Source organism: Azolla caroliniana, unplaced genomic scaffold, assembly GCF_043228905.1.
Source record: "Azolla caroliniana isolate FFs.n. ecotype wild unplaced genomic scaffold, voAzoCaro1.0.p SCAF_8, whole genome shotgun sequence".
Classification (NCBI taxonomy): domain Eukaryota; kingdom Viridiplantae; phylum Streptophyta; class Polypodiopsida; order Salviniales; family Salviniaceae; genus Azolla; species Azolla caroliniana.
In genome coordinates this window covers 19564245-19587916 of record NW_028230443.1, presented here as the reverse complement: position 1 = coordinate 19587916, position 23672 = coordinate 19564245, and the positions used below count along the sequence as shown (strand labels likewise).

At 42.0% G+C, this 23672-nt stretch overlaps 1 protein-coding gene across 2 annotated transcripts; it reads left to right on the top strand.

Annotated features, from left to right (window-relative positions):
* The first annotated feature begins 11536 nt into the window (after positions 1 to 11536).
* LOC147861278 (putative sphingolipid transporter spinster homolog 2) lies at positions 11537 to 22280 on the top strand. 2 transcript variants are annotated; one of them, XM_087323596.1, is made up of 16 exons: positions 11537 to 11632; positions 12393 to 12519; positions 12626 to 12763; positions 12855 to 12956; positions 13447 to 13551; positions 13624 to 13699; positions 13804 to 13878; positions 13968 to 14070; positions 20393 to 20456; positions 20544 to 20641; positions 20890 to 20966; positions 21068 to 21181; positions 21264 to 21383; positions 21481 to 21609; positions 21696 to 21774; positions 21899 to 22280. In XM_087323596.1, exons 2-16 carry the CDS (start codon positions 12467 to 12469, stop codon positions 22000 to 22002), a joined length of 1437 nt encoding a protein of 478 aa, XP_087179722.1. In that variant the 5' UTR covers positions 11537 to 11632; positions 12393 to 12466; the 3' UTR covers positions 22003 to 22280. The 2 variants fall into 2 exon arrangements, with proteins under 2 accessions (XP_087179722.1, XP_087179723.1); XM_087323597.1 differs by lacking the exons at positions 11537 to 11632; positions 12393 to 12519 and having other exon boundaries at positions 12628 to 12768.
* The last annotated feature ends 1392 nt before the right edge of the window (positions 22281 to 23672 follow it).

Below are 23672 nucleotides of genomic sequence, written 5' to 3'. Positions count from 1 at the left end.
TTTACATTATGAGTTGAAGTACGACGAAGTTGACTCACAACCAAATGAGGATGGTGAGGTCCATGATCGAGTCAAAGAACATGGATTGGTGAAGAGTAGGGCAAGATAAAGTTGTTGGTGTCAAAAAGAGTGGGATGGATTTTTAATGTAGGATGGCGATACCTAAGATGATAAATCAAATAGATGTTCTCAAAAGTGTATAAATTAGGTGGCTACATGAAATGATGAATGAGATTTGTGGATCGTGATGAAAAAAGGTGGGATTGTCAAGGTCACTAGAGTCAACACAAAATTGAATGCAATCGAATGCAACAATATTTAAGTGGCCACCTAAGAACAAACAATGTCACCCACACTAGATATGCAATGCACAAGTTGACTTAAGTTTTCACAAGTTGAAGTAGTGTTCTCTATTGTCCTAGGGAGAACTCAACCCCCATAACACTTATTGAGTTGATTCAACTCGATGTGAAAACAAACCATGTCATCTAGATTGCCAATGAACAAGTGGACTCTAGATTTTTCAATGATTTAACTTTATTTTCACAAGTTGAAGCGATCGTCTCCATTATCCTTAGGACAACATGACCCTTCTGACACTTATCAAGTGTATGAGCCTTCCAAGTATTAAGGCATGATGGGCTTTTAGTTATTCTTGAAACCTTAATGTAGTGTGACCTAGTAAAGGTGTGCACAATTTTTTTGGCATAATGACGTAATGTGGAATCCCTAGATATGAGTATATGATGGTCCCCCTTACTAACGATTTGGTTATTCTACGCATAATCAATTGGTAGAGTGAATTTTATTGGAATAGTTCAGGATAGTCAATTTCCAACTACTATATTGGAGATTATGGTTGTCTTATTCACGATACTCATGCCATAATGCACACATGATCTCACATCCATTAACACTCTCCAAAATCAACATCCCTCTAAAGTTTTACTTGCATTAAGGTGAAGTATGTGTTGCAACTTGGTGCACAACTTGCATTGAGTAATCCTAGTTTATTTATCTTTATGTATTCTTTTCAATGAGAAGTATTCCACATATAATTGACACTAATAAAATTTTTGGAGAGGATTCCTAAGTGGGAAAGGGATGGATGAGGTCAGGGTGGTATTGGTAGATGACGAGACCATATGGTTGGGTAATCATTTCTCTAGGAGAGGATAGGGAAACAAGATGAACATCAACTAGGTGAGGGATGTTTCTCACAACTTCTTCCCTTGTGTCATTTAAAGTTTAAGGTGATGGCTTACACCTTGTAGCAACTCCAATTGATGGTTTGGCCCCAATATTTTGTGATGATGTCGTAGGCCTAACCTCAAGGAGCATTATAATGTTTGTGGTGACGGAAGCCAAAGTCGATGAGGAAAATGTGTGACCTCTCTAAAAATTTAGCTCTATGCCATCTTGCATGATGTAGGCTTTTTTTACTCACCTAATATGGACTGTATTATGGGTCCATGGTGTGGTCAGGTTGAGGATATTGAGGGTAGTTTTGGAAGGAGACATATGGAGATATAGTGTGAGGGGCACCAGCCAAGAACATATAGTCTATCGACTCGGGAAGAGTCTTTACGGCCTAAAACAAGCACCGCAACAGTGGTATAAGAAGTTCAATGACTTCATTCAGTCGGTCGGCTTCTCGAAGAGCGATGAGGACCACTGTCTCTTCACGAAAACAACTTGAGATGGGTCACCCATCTTCCTCGTCATCTACATGGACGATATGCTAATCTCCGGTCAGCAAGCCGGAGAGCTTGCCAAACTCATTCGGCAACTGCAGTTGAAGTTTGCCATGAAGGACCTTAGTTCGGCAAGACACATTCTCGGCATGAAGATTAGTCGAAATCGAAATCAAAGACAATTGTTTCTATCCCAATCTGACTATATTAAACGTGTCCTTGAATGCTTCAATATGCAATCGACGAAATCTGCTTCGACCTCGCTCCCCATTAGCCTTCGACTATCTCGCCGAGACTGCCCGATATTCGGTTCGGAGGGGGAAACTATGAAGCCAGTACTATATGCACCGACAGTCAGCTCCCTGATGTACGCGATGGTCACGACACAACTTGACATTGCTCACGTCGTAGGAGTCGTCAATAGATTCATGCACAACCCTAGCCGATCGCACTGGAATGCAGTAAAGCATGTGTTCAGATATCTGGTGGGCACAAAGACCTTGGCATTCTATTCGGTCCGAACGACACTTCAAGCGTAGTTGGCTACACCAACTCAGACTTTGCCAGTTGTGTGGACAGTTGAAAATCGACAACCGGATACTGCTTTAAGTTCAGCAATGGAGCAATCTCGTGGAAATCGAAACTTCAGAAGTGCATTGCCACATTAACGATCGAGGCCGAATATGTTGTTGCGTCTGATGTGGCGAAGTCCCTTCGGCACCAGATGGGCGTAACGAAGAATCAGTCTGATTAAGTCGAACACTTAGGATGTTTTCAAATAATCAACTTCGACAGTTCGAAGTTCGGCTCCCCAACCTCGGCCAGTTCGGCCTTTAGTTTTTCGAAGTTCACCGACTCAAACGAAATTTTGATTTGTTCGAAAACTTTGTATCAATCTATATTGTACATTTATTTTGATTTACAAAATTTCAATGTATACGCCCATTACGAGGGAGTGTTGAATGCGGGTCTCTAATGAACGTATTCACATTGTTTCCTTCTATACACACTAGGTTTAGGCTATTTATAATAGTGAGAAGGGCAGTTGCCCTAAGTCAGTCAGTACATAAATTGACTTTGTAACCTAGTTTTGTGGTGTGGTTGTTGTTGAAATATAGTTCATCTTGTGCCTAATCATCTCTCTCTTGCGTTCTCTCTGTTTCTGTTTCTGATGCCATCAATCTACCTTGCCGACATCCACTTATGATCCTCACCTTAGGGGAGTGTTGATTTGTTCCGCACAAGACAACTGCGTCTTCAACACTAAGGTCCCTTTGCTCACATTCCTCTCTTTCGGGAATGGTTGTCAGTGTTGTTTGCCGAATTGGCAAGTTTCAAATACACCAACTTTTTCCTTTTCGGTAAATGTCGGGAGTCCAATTACGACTCCTTTCAATTGCATTCCTTTAAGCTTTTGGAGATTGATGTGGCTAATTCGTTTGTGCCACAATTTCAAGTCGGTTTCGACTTTGATGTTGTTTGCGAACATGTCGGATTTCACTTCGCTCGACTCGAGGATGAACGTTCGGCCTTCTCGATGACTGTGCGCTATGATTTGATCGTCTTTTTCAATGAAGCACCCTTCATTATTGAACCGCGCTTGCATGCCTTGTTCTACTACTTGGCCGACCGAGACCAAATTTTTCGTGATGGTTGGGACATGCAAGACGTTTTTGAGGTAGGTTTGTTTGTGTAAACGTAAGTGTTTGCGGAAGCGTAAAACAGAGAACAACACACACACACACACACACACACACACACACAGCGAGAGAGACAGAGAGAGCAGAACGTAATTTCAAAATTATATCAAGACTCTGTATACACACTGTGCTAAGTAGCACTATTTATACAAGTCCTCTTGGGACTGACAGAAGTACCATGTACTTCAATGCTCACACGAGCATCTTGCACTTACTACGAGACTATAGCTACCTAGTAGTCTATCCTATACTAGGCTTCCGATTGGACTTCCGGTTACGGATTGCACCCGGCCTCCACTGCTTGCCGGTTCGGTTGCTCACCGTCATACCGATCTGTTTCGCCCAATCCGTCTCGCTTACCGGCTCTGGCTTATTCAGCCGATCCGGCTCTGGTTGAGCTTGCCGCTCAACACTCCCCCTCAAGATCAACCTGAGGTGGGGTCGTAGTGTCGACCTCTGTGGCAGTCGGTTCTTCCAACCGACATCTCCTAGCGTCACTCCGCCTTGCTCGCGCTCCTCGTTCGGTCCGGTCCCGTTTGCCGCGACCCCTTTGGTTCTGCGCGCCTCGACCCTCTTGGTCGGCATGTCTGCTCAATAGGCCCATCTCAGCACTCACGTTGCTGTGACTCCAGCGCTTGCCGATCTGTCGGTTCTCCCACGATGGCATCGACTTCCGCTGTGTCCGTGTCCCCTTGGCCTTCAGTCGATCCGACTCGTCCAGATCCATCTGTTGATCCGAGTCAGCTGTCTCCGACTCGTTCCAGCTCTTGTCCGAATCGGTACACTCCGATTCGACTTCCGGCTTCAGGCCTCTCACCACATCGGACCACTTCCGAGTCTTGGCCTTCTCCATGCTTCCCTCGGCTTCTTCAGCCGGTGAACCGAAATCGAATTCTTCATTCGACTCCGCATCATGGTTAGTGCCGTCGTGATGACCTCCACACAGCATGCACTTCTCTTCCTGAGTGCACAACTCTTCTTCACAGCCGCTTGCTCCGACTTGTTTGGATGTGTCGACTTCCTTCGTCGACTCGGCTTCCTTCATCTTCTTGTCTCCTCTTCTTCCGGCTCTCCTCTTACCGACGGGTTCAACAATTTTTTGGCCTTTGCCCGTTTCGGTAGAGACTTTGCCCTTGCTTCTCCCCCTCAAGTGCGGCACGTCGAGATGCTGAATACCAAGCATGTCGGTAAAGTGTTGCAACTTGTCCAATCCGAGCGGCTTGGTGAAGATTTCGGCAACTTGCCGATCCGTATGAACATAGCGTAGGTCAACTTCACCGCTCAGGACCCGCTCACACACGAAGTGGTAGTGCACCTCGATGTGCTTTGTGCGAGCATGGAACACAGGGTTCTTGGCGAGCTGCAGGCTGCTCATGTTATCGCAGTAAATCGGGATCGGGGTCGGTACCTCGATCCGCAAGTCTCGCAGCAGTCGCCGAAGCCAGATGGCTTCACAAGTGGCAACGGTAGCGGCCCGGTACTCAGCCTCAGTGCTTGACAAAGCCACTATGGGCTGCTTCTTGCTGCTCCACGCAACGGCCGCGCTACCTATGGAGAACATGTATCGGGAAGTGGAGCGGCGATCAGACGCATCGCCGGCCCAGTCAGCATCTGTGTAACCGACAAGCTCTTCGGGTATACCTCGCCGGTATAGCAGTCCCCGGTCCTTAGTGCCGCTGACATACCGTAATATTCGTTGCGCGCAGTGAAGGTGCTCCACGGTCGGCTTCTGCATGAACTAACTTACCATGCCGACCGGATAGCTGATATCGGGTCGAGTGATGGTTAAGTAGATCAGGCTTCCGACAACCTGTCAGAACCGTTTCTCATTGCAGGCCGGTCCGGAGTTGGGACAGAGCTTCTGGTTCCGGTCCAGGGGTGTGGAGACAGGTCGGCAATCCGTCATACCGAACTTATACAGCATATTCAAGACGTAATGTCGTTGTGAGAGCAATATGCCGTCGGGGGTCCGGATCACTTCGATCCCAAGAAAATAATGAAGGTCCCCCAGGTCCTTCATTTCGAATGCGTCCGACAACTGGGACTTGACGCGGTTGATTTCGGGAAGACCCGGTCCAGTGATGACTAAATCATCCACATACAAGAGTATACATACCGGACCGTCAGAGCCTTGCCGGATGAACAACGAAGAGTCCGACTTAGAGACAGCAAACCCCAGCTTACGCAACCGGTGCGTGATCTTCGCGTTCCAGGCTCGGGGGGCTTGCTTCAAGCCGTAAAGCGACTTCTTCAGTCGGCATACCGCCGACTTGTTCATCTCCGATTGAAATTCGGGGGGCTGAGTCATAAAGACTTCTTCTTCAAGCACTCCTTGAAGGAAGGCGTTCTTCACATCCATCTGGTGAAGATGCCACCCCCTTGCCGCAGCAACCGCCAGTACCACACGAACCGTCGTCATCTTCGCCACAGGAGCGAAGGTCTCGTCATAGTCGATTCCGTGGGTCTGCGCGTATCCCTTCGCCACTAACCGGGCTTTGTACCGGTTAACAGAACCGTCGGCATTGTACTTGACCTTGTACACCCACTTGCAGCCGATCGGTTTACAGTGACGGGGAGGATCAACTAGGTCCCAAGTTTCGTTGGCATCGAGTGCCCGCATTTCTTCGTCCATAGCGGCACGCCAATTTGCGTCCTTTGCCGCTTCTGCATAGCTCTCTGGCTCACGCACTTATGTCACCTTAGTCATGTACGTGTATTCATTGTACCCGTACCGCACGACGAGATCCTTCTGACGGGTTGATCGGCGCAACGCACCGTCACCTGATTTGAGGCCCTTCTTGGCCAGTTAGGTCTTCGTTACTGAAGATCTGCCTTTCTCCTTTCCGGAGTCGGATACGCACCGATCCGACTCATCGTTGCCGGTTTCGAATTCCGACATCTTCCTCTTCCCCTTCTCTTTGCGCGTGAACCGTTTCCTCGGTTCCTTGCGCGGGGAGAGCACGGCAGAGTCTCCACCACTTGTCGTCACTTCATCCGACTGGTCCAACTGACTCAGTCGCTCGTTCGGTCCACTCAACCGAAACAATTCCGGACTCTCATCTTGAGTCCCGGCTTCATCATCCTCTACCAGGGCTGATTCAGGCTCACTGGCTTGATCTTCTGACATTAGGTTGGGATCGGAAGTCAGAGTCGGTACAGAGTACCAGGATGCCGATTCATCGAACTCAACATCCCGGCTAACTCGGACTTCCTTCGTCAGGGGGTTATAGCACTTATGCCCCTTTTGCTCTTGAGCATAGCCGACTAGGATGCATTTTTCCGATTTTGCATCCAGCTTTCTCCGCTTCTGATCCGGCACATGCACATATGTTGTGCTGCCGAATATCCGAAGGTGTCTTAAGTTCGGCTTGCGCTCGAAATACAGCTCATGAGCTGACACCTTGTCACCAATGCGGTTTTGTATGTAGACGGCCATCCGGACCGCCTCCGCCCAGTAGAACCGGGGCATGCTCTTCTCCTCCAACATTGCCCTTGCTGCTTCGACGAGTGTCCGGTTCTTCCTTTCGGCCACACCATTTTGCTCCGGTGTGTATCTGCAGCTGAACTCTCGCCGAATTCCCTTCTGCTGCAGATAACTAGTGAATTGGCCGGAAAAATATTCCTTTCCGCCATCCGACCGAAGGCATTTGATCTTCCTCTCCGATTCCCGTTCCACCATCTTCTGGAGGCTCCGGAAACAGTCGAAGACTTCGCTCTTCCGCTCAATGAGGTAGATCCAAGTATGTCGGGTATAGTCGTCGATGAAGGAGACGAAGTACCGGCTCCCGCCAAGGCTTACACTTTGTGCCGGTCCCCACACATCCGAATGGATGAGATCGAGCTTGTTACGGCTCCGGTTCCGTTCGGTAGGGAATGGAAGCCGGTGTTGCTTCCCAAGTTGGCAGGCTTCACAAATTTCGGCTCTCCGGCCGCTGAACTTCGGCAAACCGAAAACGACTTGTTTCGTTTGCAGATCTTAAAGCCTCCGGTAGTTGACGTGGCCTATCCGCTTGTGCCACAGGTCGATGTCCGACTCGACCTTCTGTCGTTTCACGAACAGAGCGGTGCCAAAGTCATTGGTGTTGAGGATAAACATCCTCCCGTCTCTGCGCCCTTGCGCAATGACTTCGCCCTCATCCTCAATGAAGCACCCGAGGTGCGTAAACCGCACCTGCATCCCCTGGTCGACAATCTGACCGACGGACACCAGGTTCTTCGTGATTGTCGGAATGTGTAATACGTTCATCAACTTCCCTTTCTGTCTGACGTGGCTTAGAGGGACCTCTCCGACATGCACGATTGGGTGAGGAGTGTCGTCTCCAGTTTCGACTACTCCTGGTTGATCCGGTTTCTCCAGAAAGGAGAACCACTCTTTGTGGCTCGTCATGTGGTTCGACGCGCCGGAATCAACATACCACACTTCCTCCGTTTTGGAAGTGGTCTTCTTCATTGAGTTTGCCTTGTGATTCATCACCAAGGCTGGCCCCTTACCGGCCTTTCCGGTTCCGAATCCTCCTGATCCGTTTGCGTAGTGCGAGTTTTGCCGGCCATCCTTACCGGTCTTGCCGGATCCGGATTTGTCCGAATCAGCACGCTTTCTCCAGCACTCGCTTTCCCTGTGGCCTTTTTTGCCATAGTACCAACATTCCGTAGTGGATTTGTCTTGCCGGCCTCCGGCACCGCCTTGACTCCCCCTGCTTGTGGAAGTCCCGGAACTGCTGTCAGCACACTTATAGTGCCTTCGTTCCTGCTCTTGCCAGCCGCCTCCATTGCGTGCCGACCCACCTCTTCCATCACACCCATGGAACCGATCCATTCCTGTGTACAACATTCGGCTGTCCGGGGATGCATTGGTAGATGCACCGGCGTGGTTCTCCTCTACAAGGAGCATCGATTGTAAGTCGAAGAATGAGGGGGTATTCTCCCTTGTACACACCGCAGTCCGGAACGCTCCGAACTTGGACGCCAAGCCTCCGAGACATACCTGCACCATCTTGTCTTCCTCTACGGTAACATTGATAGAGGCGAGCGAGTCGCAGATCTCCTTTATCCGGCCCGTGTAGTCTGCCACGAACATGTTCTTCTGTCGAACATTGCTCAACTCTTGTCTGAGTTGCAGCTTCCGGGTAGTGGTGCTTGCGGCGAAAACGTTTTTCAGGTTCCCCCAAGCATCCTTCAGTGTCTTGGCGTCACGGATGTGGCTGAGCAGCTGATCGCCGACACTGGAAGCGAAGCAGTACATCACCCTGCTTGCCGCTTGTTCCCATACCGGGAAGTCCTTGTGTGCCGAGTCTGGCGCCGCATCATTCGCTCCTTCGACATAACTCCAGTACCCGTGTCCAAGCAGGTACTGGTGCATCTTGTAAGACCAGGATGCGTAGTTGCTCCTGTCGAGCTTCTCCCTCGGGAGCGACGTAGCCATGCCTCTATCCATGTCTTCTATTGTGTCTGTTTTCGACCTGTTAGGGTTTTCTTCTCAAGAGTAAATGTCTGCAGCAGAGGTTATCAACCCTCGTGCTCTGATACCATGTAAACGTAAGTGTTTGCGGAAGTGTAAAACAAAGAACAACACACACACACACACACACACACACACACACACACACAACGAGAGAGACAGAGAGAGCAGAACGTAATTTCAAAATTATATCAAGACTCTGTATACACACTGTGCTAAGTAGCACTATTTATACAAGTCCTCTTGGGACTGACAGAAGTACCATGTACTTCAATGCTCACACGAGCATCTGGCACTTACTACGAGACTATAGCTACCTAGTAGTTTATCCTATACTAGGCTTCCGATTGGACTTCCGGTTACGGATTGCACCCGGCCTCCACTGCTTGCCGGTTCGGTTGCTCACCGTCATACCGATCCGTTTCGCCCGATCCGTCTCGCTTACCGGCTCCGGCTTATTCAGCCGATCCGGCTCCGGTTGAGCTTGCCGCTCAACAGTTTGCCATCGTTCCTGAATGGGACATTTTCGATATGCTGAATCGAGTGAGTTGTGTCATCTCCGATTTCGACATAGCCGAGCCGATTGAACCAATCTTTGTGGGACGTCATATGATTGGATGCTCCGGAGTCGACAAACCATACATTATCCGAAGGAGAGGTACTTGTCTCTCCTTGTGTCAACATTGAATGCGCTTTGTGCCTCATCATGAACATTCCGCCACGATCATCGTAGTCGAAATTTGAAACATAGCTAGTGAGGTTTTAGCTAGTCGAAGTCGACTCTCGTTGTTTCTTTTGGCACTCCTCTTCGTAGTGGTCGAGTTTTCCCTAGTACCCGCATTCAATCGGGTTGTTGCGATGGCTCAGTCTGGCAGGATGACTCCCCATTCTGCCGAACTCTCTAGGATTGCGCCTATTGACTTGCCAATGGTGGGTGTTGAGTTCTCAGGTCGGTTAACCTTGTCGGCCTCAGCCGAATCGACCTCTATTTCCTCAACCGAATCCTCTTCTATCGTTTGACTTGGAGTAGAGCATATGACCATCTGGTGCATTTCTCCTTTGTCGTGTATCATTTTCTTCCACCAATAGTATCGATTGAAGGTCGAAAAATGAAGGCACTGGATTCTCCCTTGCGAGAATGACCGATCTAATTGTGTTGAATCATGGTGCTAAGCCGTTGAGGCATATTTGCACCATTTCTTCATCGTCGATGATGGCATTGATTGATCCGAGGGCATCACACAACTCCTTGATCTTCAAGGTATAGATGGTGATTAACATCTCCCTCTATTGCATATTGTTTAACTCATGTCGAAGTTGGAGCTTGCGTGCGGCCGTGTTGGCTGTGAAAATCTTCTTGAGATTGCCCCACACTTCTATTGGCGTTTTTGACTCTCGAATATAGCCGAGCATATGGTGATGTACGCATGATGCAAGGCAATACAACACACGGCTTGAGGCCTGCTCCCACACTGGGTAGTTAGCGTGTGTTGGGTTGGGTTGGGTTGCGTTTTGTGAGCTCCTTCGATATAGCTCTAATAACCTTGTCTGACAAGGTATTGATGCATCTTGTATTCCCAAGATGCAAGGTTTGTCCTATTGAGCTTTTCGTAGGAAGAGCGCTTCCCATCTGAGTATTCATGATGTCGATTTCTTTCTCTGTTGCTTGAACCAGTTTGGTTGATTGTTGGTGTTGTGATCACAACACAGTTGAGTGAGCTTGTTCAGAAAACCACACACTTTGATAGCGTGTAAAGAGTGAGATGTAGGTGGTGACGTGCAACGGAAGCGAGCTATGTGTGTGTGTGAGTGCATGTAAGGCACGTGCGCGCCGTGAGAGAGAGAGAGAGAGAGCTTGAACAAGAAGATATATTAGTAAAAAGATAGATTATATCCAACAATAACGAAGTTACAAAGAGTTGGTTTAAATACCAACTAGTCTAAGGCAAGTGCCCTTTCTACTAATTACAAATCTAGCCTAGTATGATGTCCACTGGCTAATGTGAACTCTATGGGAAGTTGAGTTCGATTCTCAACAGTTCGGTTCAGTTTTCAATTGAAGTTTTCTTGCCTTTGTATTTACTGCAAACAGTCTCACCAAACTATAGCAAGCCTCCTTTGGGAATAGAGCATCTTGTATATGTCCAAACATCGAATCTAAGTGATAGCCAATGCAACACTTTTCTTGCTCCTTGATTCCAATCTTTGTATGCCCTAATTTGTGCAGCAGTCGCATTTTGAAGCCTCTTCTAGGTCTCCTTCAATGTACTCCCAATACCTGTTTCCCATCAGGAAATTCGTCATTCTGAATTTTCCACGTAGGGAAATTGTTTTTATCGAGTTTTTCTGTAGCTATTTGGCTTCCATTCTCAATGGCCATCTCTATTTTTGCTTTCGGGGCTTTAGCTGCGACTAAGCTTAGCAAACAACTCAGTTTCAGATCAACGAACAAAGTATAGTCTTCGTGTTCATTTTTTCCATGGACCATGGTCCTATCGTAGTCCTCGTGTTCACACTGGGCCCGGTCGGATAACAACCGTAGTTCATCGGGTGCCCTGCTAGAGCCCACGGGCAACTTGAGCGATTGGATCGCCACATTCACACCATCAATTAATCATCTGATTTTTGGAAAAATAAATAAATAATAATAATAATTAATCATCTGAAGAGAGTTTGTCTACCAAATGATTTTTACACAGAGATTTCAAACTGAGAGATCGATCTTCAGCGAAGAAGAACTCCGTCTCTGTTTTCATCTCTGCTTGATCTCTGGATTCCAGGTAATTTCTTTCTTTATCTCTACCATGGCTGTGAATCAAATCAATGCTACTTGTTTTCTCCAAGATTTCTCTAGGTCCCTTGCCCTCTCTGTTCTGCTTCTCCCTGATTTAGAGTCCATGTGAATTCTTTGTATTGTGAAGGTTTTGATTTGAAAAACTATTCTGTTCTTTTGTTCTTCTTAATATCTTGAGATTGAGATTGAGAGAGAGAAACGAAGAGCATATAGATCTTCAAAGTAAGACGCGAGTAACAAGAAATATACACATATTATGTTGTGATTTATTGGGTCGAATTTCCCGTTTCATGGAAGTTTACAGACTTACTGGAATTCAGTATGAAAATTAGGAGGAAAGAAAGACGTGATGCAGTGTATCACAGGAAAGAAAGGGAGAGAAAAGACACGTATTGTGTTTAGATTTATTTAGAAAAAATAAAACTTCTTTGCACATCAGTCAGGATATTCCTTTTCCAAGCATCAAAGCAAATTACAGACGTATTGGAAATTATATCATATATTATGTATGGAAATGTTGTGGTCGTCTAAACATTAATTTTTTTCCTACTTTTGTACGTGTATGCATTTAGATTATAATGTATGGTTCAACTATGTAAAAACTTCGTAGCCCACATTAGTGTTTCTATATCCTGTGCCCTTTTGAATTGATGTATTTTTTATTATCTCAATGATCACTCTAATTTCTTTGTGACAGAACGTTTTTATATTTATAAATTCAAGCTCTTATTTTGTGCTTTTTGCAGGTGTATGTGTCGAATTATTGTTTTTCCATCGTGTCATTATATCAAGTGTACAAGGCAGTGGATAATAGATTGATATGTCTGGGCATTCTCAAACAGAAAACCAGCCAACATGGTTTTCTCCAGAGAGGTATTATTGATAAGTATGATGCACCTTGCTGTTGAGAGAATTATGAATTATGATTTCCCAATATGTTTTCCCATTTTCAAACTCTCCTATGATGTGGTGATCATAGGATGCTTCTCATCTTTTGTGCTATAAATCTCCTCAATTATCTCGATCGTGGAGCAATTGCAAGTAATGGGGTGAATGGATCTGCCGCAAATTCCACTTGTAATCCTACTGAAACTTGCTATAGTGGCAGTGGAATTCAGTAAGGTCTTCAGTTGCAGTTATCCTTCTTTAATCTCAACAATCCGGAAAATACTGTAGAATCTCAAGGCCTCTATTTTACCATCTTTCAGAGGGAGCTTTGGGCTGACCAATTTTGAAGATGGTGTCCTTTCATCAGCATTCATGGTTGGCCTATTGATTGCATCACCCATTTTCGCGCATTTGGCAAAAGAGTAGGTCTCTCAATGTACTTATACTCTGATAAAAAGTGAAATTTCATTTTTGTCTTAATTCATGAACTTTCTAAAAGAAGAGGGTTCTTATGGGTTTTCTATACAAGTATAAATTCAGAAAATATAGTTTGTGGGAGATTAGATTAGGGATTTTGGATTATATGATGTGAAGCTTGGCATTTTTTTTATTTCTATTGCCTCTTCATGAAGAGGGCGTTCTATTGTTTTTGAAAGCCAAGTTTGCAAATGATATGTAAAGCATTAAAGCTAGGTAAAATAGGTTGTTTCATGAAGTAATCTTTCATGCTTCTATTTCTAATCAATCTGTCATTACGAATATCCTATGATATCCTTGCATAGGTTACTGATAATAAATCTCTTTCTTCCTGCAATTAGTTTCTAAAGGTTACTTCATTTCAACATCTATAAATAAGAGGCAATGTATCAAATTGTATATTACAGTAATGACGCGTTTTTATCTTGTGAACAGATGCAATCCATTCAAGCTCATTGGAGTTGGGTTGTCAGTCTGGACATTTGCAACAGCAGCATGTGGTTGCGCAGTTGAATTTTGGACCATATCCATTGCAAGAATGTAAGCTTGGTTTACCTCTTTATTATTAATACTTGGACATGGTCCTTTTTAATTATTAATTTATCTCTTTAGGCTTGTAGGCGTTGGAGAGGCATCTTTCATCAGTCTTGCAGCACCATTTGTTATTGATAATGCCCCTCATGACAAGGTTATATTATGCAATATATGTGTTTTGTTAAATATCTTGAGCATCTGCAACAAGTGTATCTGCTGAAGTTACGTGTGTTTATGATGATTTTTATTTTATTTCAGAAAACAGCGTGGCTTTCTCTCTTCTACATGTGTATTCCTGTTGGAATGGCTTTGGGTTATGTTTATGGAGGTGTGGTAAGTATGGTTTCCCTATTATAATCATCTCCTATCCTTAGCCTCTTGATGGGTGTTGGTTAATAATTGCTGTGATTTGTTGCTTGTAGGTTGGGAGTTTGCTAAACTGGCGAGCTGCTTTTTGGGGAGAAGCTATTCTGATGCTTCCTTTTGCAATATTCTGCTTTATCTCAAGTCCAATTCATATGATAGGTATTATTTTGAGTATGTCATTGTATCATAGGCTTACATATTATGACTGGAAAATTATAGAATCCTCTAGATAGACTTCTAATGTGGTGTAGCATATTCTAGTTCAACTTCGGTGGTTGAGTTTTTATGACTATTTCATCTCTCCCTCTCCCTCTCTCTCTAAACATGACCAAAGTGGATAAGAATAATGATCCAACTGATATTATTAACTTGGAAACAAGCGAACATGGATAAGCTCCAAAATATCACTTGTTGGGAAGATGGCCCACTATAAGACATTTTTTACACACATCAAAGGATGGATTCATCACCAAGCCATCTTATATGGACATATATCTATCCTATGCACTGAACAATATGATAAGTGTTACACTTAATGTGTATCCTATGAAAGGTTTGGTGTGAATATAGTTATAATAGTGTGAACCTAATTAAGTAGTTGTTGGGTGCGAACATACTTAGAATAGTATAAACCTAGTTAAGTAGTTGTTAGGTGTGAATATAGTTAGAATAGTGTGAACCCAATTAAGTGACCGTTGGGTTTCCACCTACATGTAGAAATTGGTTATATAAACCATTGTACATCTTTGTAATCAGTGCTCGTTTTCCCTAATCTATTGATATTTCCTTAAGTCTTCTAAGTGATCTTGCTGTGTGAGAGTTAGTCTAAAATCCTTGCATTTTCTACATATGGTATCAGAGCAGGTTTAGGTTACTTTCTCTATCCTAGTCTTCCAAATAGGCATACAAAGATCTTTCTGTTTATCTCTTCCCATCTAAGAAGACAACAAACCTCTCCATCTATAGCAATGAAAGTTCGCACAATAGAAAACTGCAGTAGAGGCGATCTTTCCCTATTTTCACATTTTCAAAAAGTAGATTACGACCTGATTCTTTTGACTACTTGCATGCCCAAATCGGATTTTTGGTTTTGGAGGTACAATCAAAACAAGTTTTGTAGCAGTCTCAAACCCTGACTGCACAACAATTGCAACAACCAATGTTTACCACAACAAAATAAGTTTTCAGCACAGTAGAGTAACTCTTATCTCTCATCTATTTCTTCAATATTATATTGCTTTAGTACATTTTGGTGAATATAACCACCAAGTACTGCAATATCTCATCCATATTTCTTGCTTTTGCAATGGCTGAGCAAACCAATATTTTTGGTATGCTTAATGTTGAAGACAAGTTGGATGGTACTAACTATCATATGTGGGTGTACATGATGAGACACGTATTGGTAGCAAAGCAACTATGGGACATTGTCATTGGATCCGATGAACGTCCAACTTCAAGTTCTTCTCCAAACTCTTGCTCCCCTTCAGGGACAACTGATGCAAACAATGCTTCAACCTCCACTCAACAATCCGCTTCCTCACAACTTAAGTGGGATGGTAAGGATGCTCAAGCCCATGCGCTTGTTACATTATCGATCAAATGACACATTGTTCCACATCCGATCTTGCACAACCTCAAAAAGTGCTTGGGATGTGTTAAAGAACCTATATGCTCGAAGGAATGAAGCAAGAGTTGTTATGCTTAAGTAGCAAGTTGAAGGGACAAGGATGCAAGAAGGTGAATCCATGGACGCATTCTTAACAAAAATCAAGGACTTCAAGGAACAACTACTCAACATTCATGAAGTGATTTCAAACAAGTAGTTAGTTTCTAAAGTTCTTGATGTGCTTCCGGATTCATATCAAAAGGCTTCGCCACAACAATAAGGCTTCTTACAAGACGTAAAGAGAGTTTCAACTTTGATGAGCTAATCTCCTGTCTCTTACAGGAATTTCAATCTCGAGCAAACTAGGATGTTCTTAATAGTGGTGATCGAGCTTTTGTTACCTCTTCCAAGTTCAAAAGCCAACAAGGACGAAAACTAAATAACCTTCCTTCTAAAGGCAATGTTGCCTCAACTTTCCATGATGAGAAGAAGAAGAAAAGGTGTAATTATTGTCGTAATCCAGGCCACAACATTAGCTAATGTTGAAAAAGGAAAGCTAGTGAAGAGAAAAAAAAATAATCTGGTCTTAATGTTATTATGCTTACTAAGCCATGCAAGGTTGCCCAAATTTAAATGGCTGAACCAAGAATGTTGTAGTTCAAAATTGCGTTGTGTTTGGGAATCCACCACATTTTCGCAAGAAGTTATGTGTTTAGAAGAACCGCTATCAAAATACCAAGCATCTTTAGACTCATTTACCAATAAACATATGTCATCCTCTGAGGGATCATACATTGTGTATATGGAGAATGCTCACTCATGTTGAGAAATGTGTGCTTCTTCCTTCTTACCAATAGAGGTGGTAATACTAAGACCAATTTGTTTTTTCTTCTCTTCACTAGCTTTCCTCTTTCAACATTCACTAATGTCATGGCATGGTTTATGATAGTAATTGCACCTTTTCTTCTTCTTCTCATCATGGGAAGTCGAGGCATTATTGCCTTTAAAAAGAAGGTTATTTTGTTTTCTTGACTTTTGAACTTGGATGAGGTAACAAAAGCTTGATCACCACTATTAAGAACATCCCGATTTGCTTGAGATTGAGATTTTTGTAAATTGAAGCTCATCAAAGTTGAAGCTTTCTTTACCTCTTGTAATAAGAAGCCTTATTGTCATGGCAGAGCCTTGATATGAATCCGAAAAGCAGCAAGAAGACATTGAGAAACTAATTGTTTGTTAGAAATCACTTCATCAATGTTGAGTAGTTATTCCTTGAGGTCTTTGATCTCTATCAAGAATGCATCCGTGTAATCACTTTCTTCCATCTTTTTCTCTTCATGTTGCCACGGGAGCATAACAACCATTGCTTCATTCCTTTGAACATATTGGTTCTTTAAAGCATACCAAGCACTTTTGGAGGTGGTGCAATATCAGATATGTTAAACAATGTGATGTTTGATTGACAATGCAATGAGAGCATGGGCTTGAACATCCTTACCATCTTACTAAAGTTGTGAAGAAGTGGATTGTTGAAGAGTGGAGCTCAACGCATTATTTACATCAGTTCCTCAATGGGAGAGAGTTTAGAGAAGAACATGAAGTTGGATGTTCATCAGATCCCATGATAATTTTCCGTAGCTACTTTGCAACCAATGCATGTCTCGTCATGTACCTCACATATGATAGTTAGTACCATCCAACTTGTCTTCAACATTAAGCATGCCAAAAATATTAGTTTTCCCAGCCATTGCAAAGAAGATGGATAAGATATTACAGTACTTGGTGGTTTCACTCACCAAAATGTACTAAAGCAATATAATATTGAAGAATAGTATAAGCAATGGGCTGGAAGAAATAGAGAAGAGTTACTATGCTATACTGAAAACTTGTTTTGCTGTGGTAAAAACTGGTTGTTGCAGTTGTTGTGTAGTTAGGGTTTGAGACTACGGCAAACCTTTTTTGTCTAGAACCAAAAATCCAATTTGGGTGTGCAAGTAGTCAAAAGAATCAACTCGAAATCTACTTTTTGAAAATGTGAAAATAGTGAAAAATTGCCTCGGCTATAGTTTTTTGCTGTTTGAAGTTTTCATTGCTATAGATGGAGATGTTGTACGACTTCTTAGAAGGGAAGAGATAAAGAGAAAGATCTTTGTTTGCCTATTAGGAAGAATAGGATAGAGAAAGTAACCAAAACCTACTCTGATACCATTTGTAGAAAATGCACGGATATTATACTAACTCTCACATAGCAATATCACCTAGAAGACTTGAGGAAAAGTCAGTAGATTAGGAAAAACGAGCTTTTGATTACAAAGTTGTAGAATTGGTGTATGTAACCAATATCTACAGGTAGTTGGAAATCCAATGATCTCTTAATTAGGTTCACACTTTCCTAACTATGTTCACATTTAACAACTACTTAAAGTATTGCTCCCAGAGGATCAATGTCATCATTCGCCCGCACAAAACAAAACAATAAAACATGAGCTGGCTTTTAACAAACTTGAGGTTTCGACAAGCAAACTGCTGTTAAGTGAGCCGCTTCAGAACGATGAGGCAAGACGTCTCAAGTTCTAGTTTTCACCACATCTTCAAGAAAATCTATGAAAAAAAACACGAGAAAATAGAAATTTATAGGAGGAATACAAACTTTAGGTTTCGTCAAGCGAATTGGTGGTAAGTGAGCTGCTTCAGAACAATGGGCAAGATGTTTCAAGTTCTAGTTTTCACCACACCTTCAAGGAAATCTATGTAAAACAAGATGAGAAAATAGAAATTTCTATGAAGAATACAAAGAAATGAACGGTTTTCAATATGGACACTCCTAGTCTTTGATATGAAAGAAACAAGTTAAACCTCGACTTCAAGTGATTTTATATACAAAGTGGAGGACATCCATAGAAATTGGAAAATAAAGCATAAAGCAATTTAATAATCAAGTTGTAGGAGATTTATTTTTAGGATATGGCTTAGGGCATTTGATGAAGGCCATATATTTAATTTGGGGATAAATGTTTATAGAGAGGATAAGGCACGGGTGGAAGAGTAGAGATAGACACGAATGAGAAAAGCAACAAGAATGAAGAAGAAAAGCAATGACAGGAGTGGAGGGAATTATTTAGACTCTTGATGCGTCATTTTTGGAGGATGAATAGGCCTATAAATTGGGGACTGCATTCCATTGTGGGCCTCACATGCTTATTTCGGAGATCGAACGTGGCTGCAAGATGCTGGTTTCTGTTGCAGGCATCATATGACATCAGGCAGTGATTGTTTGAGATAATTCTATCAACACGTGCTCTTCATTTCTACACAATTCCAATGAGTATTTCCCAGGTTTTCTTGAAGGTGTGGTGAAGACTAGAACTTGAGACCTGTTGCCTCATCATTCCGAGTCATTTCACTTTTAATCAGTCTCGTGAATGGACACTAGGAAAACTTCTTACTATCCGAATTTGGGTGGTTTGGTTCTCAAATTGGTTCAAGGACTATGTTATCTTGTCCTTTTCTCTTGTGAGGATACAAACTTGCACCAATTTGAGAACCCAAACCACCCAAATTCAGATAGTAAGAAGTTTAAATAATGTTCATCTACAAAACATTTTACAAGTGAAATAACTCAAAATGATGAGGCAAGAGGTCTCAAGTTCTAGTCTTCACCACACCTTCAAGAAAATCTGGGGAAAGCAAGATGAGAAGATCAAATTTGATAAGAGGAATACAAAGAAACAAACGACATCCAATGTGGACTCTCCTAGCCTTCGATAGAAAAAAAGGTTAAACGTTGATGCCAACTGATTCCTTCACAAATTCCGTTTTCTCTAACAAAGCTTGGTTTTTTGTGTGCAAATATTTAGAATCCTGTATCAAGATGAAGAATGCGATGCTGACCAGAATCATCTCAAACAATCACTGTTTGATGTCGTATGATGCCTGCAATAGAAACCAGCACCTCTACTTTGTCACCACGCTGTAGCCGTGTCTGACCTCCAAAATAAGCATGTGATGGCTTGTTTTTTTCAACCTGTAGAGCTCAGCCCCTCCTTTTAAATGCCTGATCACCCTTCAGAAATAATGCAACGAGAGTTTAAAAAATTGCCCTCAACTGTTGTTGCTTTTTTCTTATATTCTCCTGTCGTTGCTTTTTTTTTATCTTCCCTTGTTTTTTCTTCACTCTTCTTCCCGCTTTTTCTTCATGCCTATCTCTACTCTTTTAGGCATACCTTATCTTCTCTATACAGATTTATCTCCGAATTACATATATGGTCTTCGGCAAATTATAATGATGCCCTATGCCATATCCCAAGCAGAACTCTCCTAGAACTTGATTGCTTTATGTTCCATTCTCCAATTTCTATGTCATAAGTGACATTCACTTTGTTATTTGGATGTTCTCCACGTTAAATCCAAAATCACTAACTCACATATAATGGTTGGGTTCGTGAGTGGGGTGAAGTTATAATATGATAGTCATGGGAACCTGTGGCTGGACGGAATCTCAAAGAGAAGATCCAGCATCCTTTCCCTAATGGTGCTGACCTGATGAAGTTAATTTGTTGGGTAAAATGCCAGGTGACGCACATCTTTATGAAGTGCATGAAGGGATTGAAATCGTAGACCAATCGTGGATGAAGTGGTTAATAATTGAGCTAGAAGCCCCAATATATATATTTATTTACTTCACTGAACATAGAAGCTAGGCATTTCCTTTTTGTTTAGGTAGTCAATCAACATTGTTTCGCTAATGGTGAAATTAAGGAATATAGTTTCATGATTTAAAGCACTCCCAAGGATGGGCATGTTTATTTTATAAGAAATAAGAAAGCCTGCAATGCATGAAACTAAAGCATTGGCGTTGCTTTGATCATGAAGGTCATTCAGAAAATGCGCATCATGATGGAAATATGAAGGAGCAGGAGAACAATAAAATCAATTCGTAAGTTAGGAATCTAAGTAGTTGATCCTATCCATCCTTGTCTATAAAGCATATTAGAATTATATTTTTTTCTTTTTGTTTTGGCAGGAGAGGAAGCTTTCAACAGTTGGTCCAGCATAGCAAAGTATTTTTGATGGATGTGAAGACCCTGTTTCAAAGCAGGAGCTATACAATCAATGTTCTAGGTAAAGTTTTATGTGCCATTATCTTGGGGCTAACCATGAACAAATGTGAACATATACAGTTTTTATTTCTCTACACTGCTCCTGGAATATACTTAAATATACTTATCTCTGAGCTGGATATACTGTTGATGTTTGCTAGGTTACACTGTGTTCACCTTTGTTCTTGGTGCAATATACTTATATACACTGCTCCTGGAATATACTTCTTTACTTATCTCTGAGCTGGATATACTGTTGATGTTTTCTAGGTTACACCGTGTTCACCTTTGTTCTTGGTGCATATTCATACTGGGGACCAAGAGCAGGCTACTCAATTTATAATCTTGTATGTTGTTCTCCTGCAAACCTTAGCGCCTTTGGCTCTATTTTATAGGAGAGATTTGAATGACGATGTTTGACCTAAGCTATGCTTGTAAATGAATGCAGGAAAATGCAGATCTAGTCTTTGGTGGTATAACAATTATTTGTGGTATCTTTGGTACTGTAGCTGGAGGGCTTATTCTTGATAAAATTGGCTCAACTATCCAAAATGGTTTTAAGGTATTTTCCATCCTTATAGAGTTCCCTATGTGTCTATGCAGATTAATACTGAGGTATTTGCTGGAACATTTGGGTGTCACAGCTTCTTGCTATCACAACCTTTGTTGGGACAGTTTTCTGTTTTGCAGCCTTCACTTCCAGCACTCTGCTACTGTTTATTCCTCTTTTTTCTTTAGGTGAACTCTTCATATTTGCCACACAGGTAAGTTTTCAGTTTTGGTCGGAAGATTGTATTACGATTCCCCTTGAACTAATTTTAGTGTGTACATGGGGCTGATTATTGATGGCTAACTGTGTAGGGTCCCGTCAACTACTTGTCATTGCAATGTGTATCAACAGATCTAAGACCATTGGCAATGGCTGTATCCACTGTTTGCATTCATGTGTTTGGGGATGTTCCTTCTTCTCCGCTGGTTGGTGCAGTTCAGGTAGGTTTGTTAATTTTAATCCTTCCGTAGATCATAACTTCAGCATAGAGATGTTTCTTGACCATTTCTATCCACTTTCCATGCAGGACAAGTTGAATAATTGGCGTACCACTGCACTAATATTGACTGCTGTGTTTTTTCTTGCATCCTTTTTATGGTTTTCAGGTGATGCCCCTTTTCTCTTTTACCACTATATCAACATGAATTTCATTTGCTTCTGCTGTTTTCTACTCACATCTTATCAGCTATGCATCCAATAATTATCTTTAACATATTGGGTTTATCACAGGATGGATTTTCCCAGTTGAAGATGAAACACACCTTGAAGATGGTAATAGAAAAACCGCCCAAATGGAAGATTTTCAAGAGGCTCCTTTACTATCCAAGGCATGAAAATGACATGAATGATGAGGTTATGGTGTCATATGTAACTTTAAGAGACCATGGTGCCATATGTAACTTGCAAGAGAGCTGGTATGGTGTATTTCTAGTTACAGAGTCATGGAATGGAACTGCAAATGGTCTGCCACTAACTGTTGATGATGGGCATCAGAGTCATTTGTTTAGAATGCTTTGGTATCTGTGCTTTTCCACTTTTGGTTATTCGTCTTACATTGAACTGTAAAAAAAGGGAGTATATACATAAATGAAGAATCAATTTGGGGGTGTAATCATGAAATGGAATGTATATGGTAAATAGTAAACGATCTTGGTTCATCTATTTTTAAACTTATGATCTCAGAGTTTAGCAGTGGAAATCAAGGCTGTTTTAGTGGTATTTGTGAGACTATGGACAAGATGCTATAAGCTGTGAAAAAAATATTTGGTCATGCTGAAAGACTGATTGCCATAATATCAATGAAGGTGTAAGTTTGTGAGAGCAATACAATCAGATTATGAGATAAAAAAAGCTAGTAAAGGTAACAACAAGACTATGAACAGGATTTTATATAATTGTTAAAGACTATATTGTTATCGCAATGAAAGATGTATCATTTGAAGTTATGCAATAGATAAATAACTATGAACTTTTTAGGTGAAGAATGCAACTCTCCTATAATGCAGAGAAAATGAGAACTTAGTAAAAATAATTTAGAGGCCATGAGCAAAATCAGTGGGCTATGACGAGCAATGTTTCTATCACAACAAAAGACATGTCAATAATTGACATCCAAGATCTTTAGGTTTATGTGGGGATTCATAATGATTTGCAATGGCTTGAGCTAATGTTTATATGAGGAATTTATATGTTTATAAAAGTCCATGTTTAGGTTTATATGATGATTTGGAGTGGCTCAAGACTTATGAAAGGGGTTTCTTGGAATGTTAAATAACTTCTAGTTGAACTTGCACTTTTGTGTTATAAGTAGTAAATTCTCTCAGCATAAATAATCCATAGCAATAAAATTGTCCTTTTAATACATCAACCACAAAATAACTAGTATAAACACACAAGTACATAGGACGGAATGAAAGAAACTTAGAGAAAAACCAACTCAATTGATGTTATACAAATATGTATAAATAAGTGAACAAAACATTGATGGCCCTTGATCGAAAAAAAAGGATCTTGGAACTTATTACAATTTTGCTTGCACAATCTTCAATGTACAATTTTGAGATATCATGTTCGTCGCAATTCACACAATAATTCACTACCCATATGCTTAAACTTCTCACTTTAGTGCCATAGAGTTGTGAACTATTTGAAATCATTGGTGTTCCTCTACAGTATCATTCACCTTCACTATTATCCAAAATGAATTGCTCTTTTGAACCCTTTCCTAGTACTTGGAAAGTCGGCTTTTCATTGACTAAATCTTTATATGAGCCCATGCTTTGTGTGTTGAGGATTATCTCCTCAATTATGTATGTCTAAATGAAGGTTGTATTGTGAAAACACCTCTTAATCTCACTCTTTCTAGACTCAAGTGTTTTCATTGTAGAATCTAGAAACTTTCGCACCACCATGACATTGCAATTTCTATATATTTCTATGACTCGACAAATGCATTCGGGAGATTTCAAGGATGAGATATTTGCATGTGATATAAGGGGATGAT

Excerpts from the sequence above, each read along its gene's own strand:
- LOC147861278 (XM_087323596.1), top strand. The coding sequence starts at position 12,467 with ATGTCTGGGCATTCTCAAACAGAAAACCAGCCAACATGGTTTTCTCCA. Across the intron at positions 14,071-20,392 it reads AAGTCCAATTCATATGATAG|GTCATTCAGAAAATGCGCAT; the intron begins GTATTATTTTGA and ends TTGATCATGAAG. Across the intron at positions 20,642-20,889 it reads CTATACAATCAATGTTCTAG|GTTACACCGTGTTCACCTTT; the intron begins GTAAAGTTTTAT and ends GATGTTTTCTAG.